Consider the following 12325-nt stretch of genomic DNA (forward strand, 5'->3'; position numbering starts at 1 on the left):
GCATACAACATCCTTGACTCGATTCCCAGCGAGAGCACCTTTGCTTAATTTCATACCACCTTCTCCCTCCCTACCCCACTCGATCTTTTTTTCTCATACCACATTTACTTTCATATGTTGCACTCGCTTTTCGCTTAGAAACCTTTTTCTATAAAATGAGGAATTAGAAAACATATTCTCCGCTGTACTGTAGCGCTGATGTTTGATGTATTGTGCTGTTCAATCAATCATTAATTAGTTCTTACACTTTTTAGACTGTCAGTCATTAGTTCTTGCACTGCACACCAGTAAATGGCAATAAAGACAGAATCTGCAGGAAAATTTGTCCAACTATACTCAATTCCAGCTATGAAATAACCATTTATCTAATATTGGAGAACAACATTTGCATTTCTCGGTTATACTCGTCCAGTGTATTTTAAACAACTTTGACTTGACACCTACCTGTGCGGTGTAGGTGGTGCCATTTAGAAATGCTTCTTAAAAGCCACATGTTTAGCCGTCTCATTTAGATATCTCATTTAGGCCAAGGACTGATGAAAGGTCACTGTTCGTTCCAATTTAGACCGCCATCATTCAAGCAGGACAGTGCAAAGCTTTGAGCGGTACATCGACCAGTGGTCCAAAGACTAAAAGGTTGCACAAGCCCATATTTGATTAAACTCTAGAGGGGCTTCCATGGAGCCTTGAAGCTGTTTCTAATGATTATGTCAATCATGTTTTGTTTTGGTTTGTTTTTTAAAAAATACAATTAGATTAGAAATAGTAGTTCGAGCACAAAAGTTAAATAAGAAATCCAACACTTAGCATAATTACTCAGATTATGTATTCTGATCTGGAAGAAATTATTCATCAGTTAAAGTCTTGCACTTCTTTACTTGACAACATCCCCAACAAACTCTTCAAATCTGTGTCTCGTTGTTTTACAAATCATATTATCAATAGCTCTCTCCAGACTGGAATTTTCCCTGTTTCACTCAGATGTGCTGTAATCACACTGCTACTCAGCAAGAACAACTTAGAGTCATTGGTAATGATTATGGAGGCATTTCTAATCTTTCATTCCTCAAAATATTTAAAAAAAAATGTTTACAAACAACCGGATGAATGCCTTTCAAATCACAGCATTTATGATGAGTACCAATCAGGGTTCAGATCTAATCATAGCACAGAAGCAGCTCCTGCTAAAGTCATCAATGACCTGCAGATCAACAGTGACTCACAGAGAGTTGCAGTTTTACTTCTGCTTGATCTCACTGCTGCTTTTGACACTGCTGATCGTGACATTTTAATTTAAAGGCTGAATGACTCAGTTGGTTTACCAGGTCAAGTTCTTGATTTGCTATCATCATACCAAAAGAGGATCTAGATGTGTTCTTATGTTCTTATGTTCTTTCTTGGTACTATCATAAAGAATCATAATATTATCTTGAAATTCTTATACAGATGATACATAGTTTTACCCATTATCGTCAAAAAATATGTTCATATTTATCATCCCTTCCTCTGAAGCACAATGAGCGAGTCAGAAACCTTGGCAACATTTTGGACAGTGATCTCAGGTTTAATAAAAACATCAATAAGGTTAGTAAGAACTGCTTTTCTTATGTTAGAAAAGTTAGAGGATTCTTATCTCAAAGGGAAATTGGTCCATGCTTTCATAGAAATTAGTTTAGATTATTGTGGTGCTCCATTTGCAGGACTCTCACAAATAATCAGTAGGCCGACTCTCGTCGCATTCAAAATGCAGCAACAGAGTCCTTACAGGTACGCACAAATTTGACCAAGCAGTGTTGAAGTCACTTCATAGACTCCCAGTGCAATACAGAATTACCTGTAAAAGCTTTTTATTAGTTCATAAAGCTCTTAGTAGTTTGGCCCCTTGAGTACATCTCTGACTTGCTCACTGTTTATAACCCAGTCAGATCTCTCAGGTCATCAGGTCCAGAATTTTTAAATGTTCAGATGTAAGTATGCTGAGGGAGTGTTTGGTTACTGTGGTCCTGTTCTTTGGAACAAGCTGCTCACACAGACCTACACTTAATAGCTGTGTGTGTTTTTTAAAGATTTATTTTCACTACCTTAAGGTATTGTACCTTTTTAAATGCGCTTCTTTCTTCTGTGTTAAGCACATTGACTTTAGATATAATGAAATGTGCCATATAGATTAACATTGCCAATGCCATATCTAATTCCTAATGTAAGCTGCTAAAGTGTTTAATACAACAAAGCCACTGAGGACTTACCTCAGTTTGCCAATAAAACTCTCTCCACCTCGAGACAGATCAGTTGGATCAATGGAGATGAGGTAATTTGATGTTTTACTCTTTTTCCTCTTTCTCCCAGCTAACAGGAACACCTGTTACCAAACCATATTGTCAAACACCTACAGACAATCAACATGGTTTGATACCACAAAGCTGCATTATTTGAATATATAAGTTAGATTAGAGTCCAGATGTTAACAACTTACTGTAAAAAAATTCCCTGACAGATATCTTGTGTAATATGTTTTTAAACCTTAAAGACTCGTCTCACCTTCTTGCCATCCTCTCTCTCCAGGTGGAGATAGTAGGTCGGATACATGCCTCTGTCCATGCCCTTTTTGTCCCTGGTGATTCTGCACTTCACTCTGACCCCCTGCGGTGCTGGGCGCAGAGAAAACTCCTCAAGGTCATCAACATCAATGGCAGGTTCACTGACTGGTGGAGTGGGTGCTGAGGCCACCTCCTGTAGGATCAAATATGGCAAGAGCCCTCGTGAAATGGTGGACTGATGAGCATTAAAGCAGAGTAATGAGTCTGGAAATCAAATTGTCCACTGGGATTAAGAATGAGCACACTGTGTCTAAAATAAGAACCTGAAGCAGAGACAGAACATTGAAATGACTGAAGGGAAAAAATTAGAGTGGAAAGAAGAGCAAAGAGAAATTATGTTATCAAAAGGGGAAAGAGACAGCAAAGGCTGGGAAGTCCATAACTGTGTGTTTCATTCTGTGCTTTTCTACCTAGTTATACTTTTACTGCATTCGCAGTGTGTTTGCACTTAAAAAGGAAGTCATTGCCAATCAGACGCTTTCCAGATGGTATAACATATGGAATCAACATCTAATGCTACTGTTCAGTTTTGACTAGACCCCCTCTTTCCTGAACTCCTCCATATATGCTGCAGATGCAAATTTCTATTTTTAACTCCATAAGACATTTTGCCACTGATACTCAGTACAATTCTTGTGTACTTTGGGATACCTCAATCTTTTCTCCTTGTTTCCCTTCCATAAGAATGGCTTCTTGAAAGCCACATATCCACTGAGACTATTTCTGATGATGGTTCAGTGAACAAAAAGTGGATCAACTAAAGGGCCAGATGTATCTCTGTCCTGTGACATGCCTTTTCTGTTTTTCCCCCCATATCTTAAAGACGTGACATTTCAGAATTGGATCTTTGCTAAGTTGTCTTTTATGTGTGAATACAACACTGGTTAATCCCTTGAGTTTTATGCTTGAATGATTCATAGGCCAGGCTTAAACGGCTCAACAAAAAAGGGAAAAAAAACCTCTGATAATGGTCAGGTACAAGGACTGTACAGAACATTAGCAAAAAGCAGTTAATATCCAAAGAAAAGATGAAAGGCTAGGGCACTATGGCCCAATATCACGTTAAAAACAAAAAACTAGAAACTCTAGCTTCTTGGAAGCAAAGATTGCAAAAAAATGAAGGGTGGCTCAAGACTTTTGCACCACACTATATCTATAAACAAAGACATTTTTGTACTTTGGCTACTTTCTTACGAGTGCACTGCAACTCTCGTGTTACCTGAAAGAAGCTGTTGGTCCAGTTTATGACCAAACACTATCTAAAAGATTATCTGCATATTTTAAAAAATATGCAGATAATGAGCAAAATGCTCACTGAGGTAAGAAAACAACTGAGGAACAATCATAGCTTTAAAGGAATCACTTGAGCTGGTTAACATTTCTGTTATTGAGTCTTCCTCAAGCAAATTGAAGTTGTATGTGTCCTCCCCCCAAAACATGACAGCACACCTGCATCCACAAGACTAGTAAGAAGCAAAGTACAATGTGTGGTCCTAGAAAAACATGGAAAAAATAAACCTGTTTCTGAAACCTGTTTTCTAAAACTACTTTTATTGCACCATGTTCATTCACTCTTGAGCTGCTGTAACATGAATCAAATGGCTGAATTGCCACATCAGCATACAGTCAAGTTCTATAGAGTCTTGCTAATGACCTACTAATTGTATTCAGGTTTGAGACCCCTGGCATATGGGAAATACTTAATTTGTTTTAAATTAAGCTATAATTGTCTGCAACTCTACTTTCAGCTGGGAAACTATCCAAACTGGTGATAAAATAGCAGATTTTTGTTTTTTATTAGCTACTGTCAAAAGGTGCTCGGTGCTGCGCAAAAAGACATGCAGAGAGCACAAATTCATGCTGTGAAATTAATTTTACCTTGCTGGACTTTTTACTAGTGGCAGAGCCTGGTCTTGTGTTGCTGTTGAGCTGTGAAGAGCTGGAGCTAATTTCATCATCATCATCCTCCTCTTCATCAAAATTCATGCTGCTCGATATACCTTCACAGGAAGGATGGAAAGAAGGATCGAGAGGAAGAAAGAACAAAAGAAAGAAATTAAATTGGAACTGTGGCTAAATACCAGACTTAAATACCAGAAATATGAGACTACCAGACTGATCCACTTGTGGCTGTGTTTTATCTGGTGTGTTTTCACTGATTACAGTCTCATTTAATGAGCAATTTTGTTGTAGTTTTTGGCACATAAAACTTGCTGAAAATGTATCTTACTTAAAGCATTGTGATGTCTTACAAGAAGAAAGCGTAGCGTTCATGCTGAGACTGCTAAAACAACATTCTTGCCACTTAAAATAATCTTTTTATTTACTTTTAATTTTGCAAAGTTAAACCCAGTTAAGCACCTGAACTCTAACCCTCATCACTCAACTCCCTCTCACAGTACACTGTGATGAAAAACTGTCATAATAGATCAAGGAAGTACGTGCACTATTACAACTCTCTCTACTACACTGTTGCATCAGTGCATTTGATTGTAAATTACAGTTCACATTTCCCTTTGCTGCATATAGATTATACAGTTTTTGTGTTAATTATGTATGGAACAATTGATGTGTGTTAGCGCTGAGTGTTTACAGTACGAATAATTATATTATTTTTCATTCAGATGCTGGATTTTAAAATGGCCTATTTATTTGGAGTTGTGTGTTTTTTAACATGAGTCAGTGGTTTTCATCCTCCCACCAACACAACGCAGCAGCAGACCAGAACGCCGTGGGTGTAAATAAGGACTTGTAGTTGTGCTATTGCAGAAGCAGTGGCAGAAGCTTTCTTGAGCGCTGTCAGTACCTTTTTTGAGCATGGTCACGCGAAGATCCTGTTTACTCTGAGACTGAGCGCAGCTCATCACGGGCTCTGCCTCGGCCTCCTCTGAGGTGGGGTGACCCACTGTCAGGATCTGGATCTGACTGTCATCCTGCTGGGAAGCCAGGCCATCGATCGCTGCTGAGTCAAAATCCCAGAAAAGAAAAACAAACTCTTTCAGAATGACTCACTTCTTTTCCACTATCAGTATTTCATGCTGTTGTAAGATTCAAGTCTAAATGAACCACTGCAAAGTACAACAAGGGCAGGTCATTCAGCAATAATTTGTGCATTAATCACATAGTCAAACAGCCTGAGTAAATCTGACAACATTCCCATTTCTCCACTTTTGGGCATTTTGTTTTATGTAATTGTTTTGCTCTGTGTCTTCAATATTCAATCAACTTCTAAAGTGTGCATTCAGGCAAAAAGAACACGTCTCCACTTGTCCTATGAAAAAAAAATTAAAAAAGAAAAGAAAAGAAAATATTGCATAGAGTTTGCAGGCATTCAGATTTACAGCTCTATTAAGGTCCCGCCACTGCATTTAAATCATGTTGTGCAGCACCTTAATTCTTTTCTTCTGTTGCATGAACTAATTTTGGGTGTAAGTTTTGGCTGCTGGACAGATGACCTCACATTTCACTCTAGAAAACCTTATACAAAGAAATTCACGGTCAACTAAATGACTGCAAGTTGTCCAAATCTCCCCTCCACTGCTGTGCTGCCAGTTGTTATGAGGTGTTCATTTTTCTCCAAACATCATGCTGTACATAATAACCAAACATCATCACTTTGCCCTCATCTGTTCAAAGGACAGTGCTCCATTCTATTGTCTTGTAGTATTTTTTCAGATGCAAACTTAAGCCATATTGTCATGTTCTGCTTTCCCCTAAGCAACCCTTCGAAACAAGTCATGCTTTTTCAGACTTTTTCTGATTGTACTGACATGAACTTGAACATTTTTTTTATTTTGTCCAAGAAGAGCACAGTTTGACCTTGGGATGAAACTTCTAGGAAGTCTACCCAGGGAAGAGGGTGGCATTATGCTAACACACATCCGGAAGCTCCAGACTAACTGCAAAAAATGTTGGTTTTAGAAAAATGTTCACACTTGCTGATGATGAATGTACATAGCTGCATAACATCCTGTAACAGCTGTCATTTTGACGTGACTGCATATTCTACTCAGTATATATGTTATATATTAACATGCTGCTTTAACAAAATTAGGTCAGTCTTATCTTTTGATTTCTTATTCATTCCCCTGTCTTTCTTTTCCTTCAGAGATATGCGTGTAAAAATCAAGAATCCTATTTTTATTTTATGAAAGTATGTAGAAGGCTGCATTTTCATATCTTCATTATCTAAACTGAAAATGAACAACCTCTGATCTTGCTAGAGCTCATTTTCTAATGACTGCATCATTTCTGCTTATGCTTTAACGAATCAGAGCACGAGACAGAAGAAGAAGTGAGACAGATCAATAAGTGGTGAATCTGGCACTACTGGCCTGGATAATCTTTTACCACAGTTGAATCTAATTCACTTTCCTGGGACAAAGTCATTCCAAAGGCAAGCATCTGCTGTATTGCAGTATATCAGATGCCAAATGTCTCCAAAGTCAGATATTGTTGATCGTTTTTTTGGCAAACACCTTAACTATTATATTTCATTGTGCTCAGTCTGCAATAACACACATTGAAGGTTGAACGGCATGGAAGCTTAAGGGAAACAATGACAGCAATTGTAGTTCTTTTAATCTTCTAATGTAGGTCTTCATTTGTGGTGTGTCAGTCTGTCATACATCATCACAGACACTGAGCTCTGACGACTTTGGCACCATGGCAGGGGATAAGAGGGCAGCCGAGTTTCACTCAGTTGTGCTGTTGCCAGCTGTGGCTCAAAAAAGTCACTGGGGAAACGTTATCTGAGGAGGGCATACAGAGCTTGGATAGACTGCTGAAGCTGCTGGATAGTAAGGATTTTGGCTCCTCTCTTTTTCACACAGGGGACCGCTTCTAAAAGCTGATTATTTGGTGTTTAAAAATGGATGTGCAAAGCCCAAGAACAGTATGTTTATCCATTTTTCACACAGTTTAATTAACCATTTGAACCAGCACACTGACCTTTGTGTTTCCCCTTCCTCTCCTTCTTTTCACTGCCTGTCTGTGGAGTGGAACTGGCTGATGCTTTGCCCTTTTTGGCTGAGCGTGGTGGCTGTGGATCCGACATCACCTTCACCTCTTCCTGTTCAGCTTCTTGCACTGAACACAGGAATGAACACGACTGAAGCACATGATGGGTTATAATAAATATGTCTTTCACATTAAACATTACGTTATGTTCTAGTGTAATACACAATACCATTTAAAAGTATTTGCCCCTTTTAGATATATATTTTTTAATATAAACATAACCTGAGTAAATACAAAATGCCATTTTTAAATGAGGATTTAATTTATTAAGGGGAAAAATGCTATCCAGACCTACCTGACCCAATGCAAAAAAAGTTATTCGACCCCTAAAACTAATAACTGGCTGTGCCACACTTGACAGCAAGAACTGCAACAAAGTTGTTCACATCAATGTGAAGGAATATGAAGCAATCCTTTCTACAGAATTGTTTAAATTGAGCCACACCGGAGCATTTTACATCATGAATGGCCTGTTTAAGGTCACTCCAAAGCATCCCAATCAATCAACTTTGAAGCCATGAAAAAACCTTAATCTGTATTTTTTTAGTCAGTCAGAGGTGGACTTGCCGATGTGTTTTTGGGTCATTTTTGTGGTGCACTAGAACTATGCCATAGAATAAGAAATCAGGAAGGTGGAAAACACTTTTTCACAGCAACCTATTGCAGTAAAAATGTTCAATGTGTTTATTTGATCTTACAGTCACAATCAAAGTGACTGTAAGATCAATTTTTTACTCAATGTGGGACTAATACTGGGCTGCAAATCTGTAGCTAAAATCACTGCAGGTTTACAGTCCAGAGTTTCCAGCTTAGAAAAAGTGTGGAGCAAACTGTGAACGAAGGCTAGAATGTTTTTATTCATTTTCCCGTAGCATTGTTATGGTTTATTATTCTTTTTTTTTGCATCAGAATAAAAGAATATGGCAGAGGAACATCTTTCTCTTCTCTCTACAGGAAATTTGACAGTTCTTGGCCTTAATCCCAGAAACTGTCCCTCAAAAAATAATTAAATAAATAAAAATGCTCTGCCTGGCCTCTGTGTGTAAATAAGAAGACTTCAGCGGCCCCAGATATAACAAATGGTTATGTCTATAACTTCTGTTCCCTGAAGGAGAGTAACTAGGTACAAAATATAAAGTATTGCATAATAACTTTATTTATATAGCACTTTTCAAAACATCAAGTTACAAAGTGCTTCACAGTTCGAATAAAAGCTGCACACTGATGATACGTGTACATGAATGAAATGAAGGGGAACGGATAAAGGAAACCCTAACCTATGAAAATGAGTTTCAGCATTCGCTTAAAACAAATAACAGACTGAGCCAAACTGATTGACTTCAGAAGGGTGTTCCACATTTTGGGCACTACAACCTCAAAAGCATGATCAGGTTTTAAAATCAGGCACCAGTTAGATGATCGGAGAGGCTGGATGCATTCGTCGTGGTCATCCCTCAGTTTAATAGCTGCTCTTCAGTGAGCCAGGCAAGCGGCAACCTTGTGTTGTACCTTGTTCCGCTTAACATATCTACTCATTCTGTTTCAGTCAGTTCACTCAGTACAATACACACAGCATGGGACATATGAACATACATAAATATACATTAATCAGAGGACAAGTTGGACAATCAGCACCTTAGTTCTTAACGAGCAACTGAAGGGGATGTAACGTCCAAACGATAGACAGACCAGATGATGGACCAACTAGCTGCAGCACAAAAATTAATTTAAAAATTATTTAATTTAAAAAGGGCCCATAAGTTTGCTATACCTCTGGTGGAATCCCGTGCACCTTTGGTGACAAAACGCACAGGCTTTGGTTTCAGTAAACATTCTTATAGCGTGGACAATCCCCACTGTCCCCTGGGGACAGTAGTGAACAGAAAATTTCTGCTTTACTTGCTTTGGTTTTGGTTACTCATACCAAAATCCAAAGCAAAATTACTGCACAAGAAAACTCAAAATGAGTGCTCTGTGGACAGCCTATGCACCAACTGACCAGTGGAGGCTAACACAATCAGGCGCAGTTAAGCTAACTTCAAGCCACAGACAGCAGAGCTAACTAGCAGTAGCTAGCTAGCCCGACTCAGCAGAGGTTTTCTTGGCAAGGTAAAGAATGTAAGAAATAAGGGGTGTATGTGATAACACGGTGTATATGTACAGCCCCACGTGCACCTATGTCATCACAAGTCATGTGCCTTAAAGCAGTGAACAGAAGAGGTCTTCATCCAAGACTTGCGGGGCTGTGATATCCCACATTACGTGTAGTACTTCGAATCGACTGAAAGGGAACACAGTTTCTGCTCCTGTGTGGTTTGATTTGCAGCACTGCAGTAGATGATGCAGTGTGTTGTATTCCCTCTACATGATGTCTTATTTAAAGCTGTAAATTTTACAGCTATGCAACACTAATCATTTAAAAAACGGTTTCATGTCTGGTTTATAGTTCTAATTGGGATGTCAGGAAGAACAAACACTCTTTATAAATAAGAAAGACTTATTAAACGAACAGTGCGACTTCTTTATTTCTTCAGCTGATGTTTTTCTTTAATTCTCTGTTTAAGCTTTCTGAATCAACACAGCCAGAGAGGAGTGCAAGCTTTACCATGGTAGATAGTGCTGCTGTTGCTGCTGAGGTAGGATTCCACCAGTGGAGCCTGTTCCTCACTTTGCTTGGCCCGACGGGTCCGTGATCTCCCATCCACATTAGACTGGACCATCAGGGGCTCTTGCCTCTTCTTCTTCTGCTTCTGTTCAAGGAGTGCTCGCTGACATTTCAAGCAAATGGAAAAATAAAGGTAGAGTTTCAACAAATAGAAAAAGTCACTATCTTTACTGATCTTCACTGAAGTAATGACATTAGAGACCAAATGCCGCCATGTTTACCGTGACTGAGTACCAGCATGCCATGTCTGAAAGTGGTAGATAATCGTTTCAGTAGAAGATTATCATTTGCAATTCATTATTAAATTGGTGTCAAGAAAAAAGAACCGAAGGCAAAAAGCAGGAATGATATGTTTTGTCAGTCCATCATGGTCTCAATGTGTTTGCGTCATCATTAGTAGTGAAATTTAACAATGCGCCATTTCAATTCATTAGCTTTCATTTTCTTTCCCTGCTTTCCGCCATTTTCCCTACTGAGCGTCATCTTTCTTTTTTTTTACCAGTTACTTCCGTTCACTTTACCCTCATTCATTTAATAAGCACCACCACAAGGAGTCATTAAGTAGTGATTTCAATTGGCGAGGGAAATCCATTTAGAGTAGGCACATAGACATATCAATATTGGCGCCAGTGATTCAGTAAGAGCTATTATTGCCATATCGAATTTGTAGTGAGATAATTTATCTGAGTTTCAGGAGCTGGACCACAACTCCAAACACTCCTCTTCCGGCCATATGTCTATAAATGTCTACTTGTGCCACACATCCATTTGTTCTCATTTCTGCGACCCACCCTCCCTCTGCTTTTTCTCTGCTTGTCAACCTCATTCGAAGTCATCAGAGATATGCCAGGCCTGGGAGCTCGATGAGGCCTTCCTCAAACCGCAGCCTCCGGCCTAGCCTGTTGCTTCATAAACAAAAACATTTGCCATCGACATTTAAAGTTGAGGTCCTTGCTACTGCAATATAAATCAAAATTACCTCAGTTGACGGTTTTGTAAAGATTCAGCTGCTGATTAAGAGCACCACAAAGACAGAAATATATACCTTCATTCCCTTTTACAGTACTTGGCAGATATGACAGAGATTATAAAAGAGCATAGAAAGATCAGTGCTGGACATCTAACAGTGTGCTGCCTAAACCAGTATGACCAGAGGCTGAATAAAGCTATTCATTTGGCCCAACTGTCAGCTCTATGCAAGTCTTCAAACCAGAGCTCATCAAATATTAAAAAGGTTTCTATTAGTGGAAACTTCAGACTGCAGAGCAGTGGAGCGCTGTGTCCTGCAAAGCTCACTTCTTTTCCAAGGCAGTGGTGGTTAAGCTAGCAGAGGCATTTTACACAGTGAATTTATTTAATGATTAATGGTCTCACCTGTGGATAAAGCACTTAACAAACTTTCGCATAAAAGGTTTGAAAAACACAATATTGTGCATGCTTCTATCTCTTCCCCTAATATGTCCCCAGCATGTCGGATTTTTCTTTTTTTCTCATGTAGTGCACAGCAGGCTACAATTCACTTTAGGTGACTTCAAAATTGCTGAAAATTACTGAAATACAGGCAGACCTTAGGTGCTCTATTCCCATATCGGAGCAATCTGACATCACACAGACTTCTTTCACCTTTCTTAAATCGTGTATCTGTCCTCAAAGGAGTGTTGCGTATTCCTTATGCGGCGGGTTCTGCTTGTTAACTACACGTTTCTGCTCGTTATCCATGATGAGATCTGTTTGAACTCTGCTTTACAACCACCTATGAAAAATTTGTTTCTACAGATAAAAGCATGGCCATGCCAAGGCTTCACTAGTGTCAGCCATTGTAATCGCTACATGGGGAAAGCATGGGTCAGAATCTAAACTTAAGAAGAAGCCATTGCAGAATTATCAGTTCACTGTGACTGCAATATGAAGTTCACAGGGGAGGATGTCAGGTAAAACAAATTGCTTATTTTAGTTCATATTTTTTACACACACAGACCAGTACCTACATTTGGACTGCCAGAGTTCCCTAGAACTGGAGAGGCACAGGGAACAAAGGAGCACA

At 39.0% G+C, this 12325-nt stretch overlaps 1 protein-coding gene across 3 annotated transcripts in view; it reads right to left on the bottom strand.

The window, feature by feature from the left end:
* tub (TUB bipartite transcription factor) overlaps window positions 1-12325 on the bottom strand; it is a 57786-nt gene that overhangs the window by 5283 nt on the left and 40178 nt on the right. For 2 of the 3 annotated variants that reach the window (XM_085454583.1, XM_085454601.1), the window contains exons 3-8: window positions 10222-10384; window positions 7548-7685; window positions 5404-5559; window positions 4476-4597; window positions 2539-2730; window positions 2247-2359 (exon numbers count right to left, since the gene is read on the bottom strand). In XM_085454583.1, the coding sequence (XP_085310709.1) occupies window positions 2247-2359; window positions 2539-2730; window positions 4476-4597; window positions 5404-5559; window positions 7548-7685; window positions 10222-10384 (884 nt within the window). The remainder of the gene's footprint in view (window positions 1-2246; window positions 2360-2538; window positions 2731-4475; window positions 4598-5403; window positions 5560-7547; window positions 7686-10221; window positions 10385-12325) is intronic. The other variant, XM_085454593.1, reaches the window with a different exon arrangement.

Source organism: Copadichromis virginalis, linkage group LG1, assembly GCF_057382275.1.
Source record: "Copadichromis virginalis isolate Kocher_CV1m ecotype Utaka linkage group LG1, C_Virginalis_male_GT1.1, whole genome shotgun sequence".
NCBI lineage: Eukaryota > Metazoa > Chordata > Actinopteri > Cichliformes > Cichlidae > Copadichromis > Copadichromis virginalis.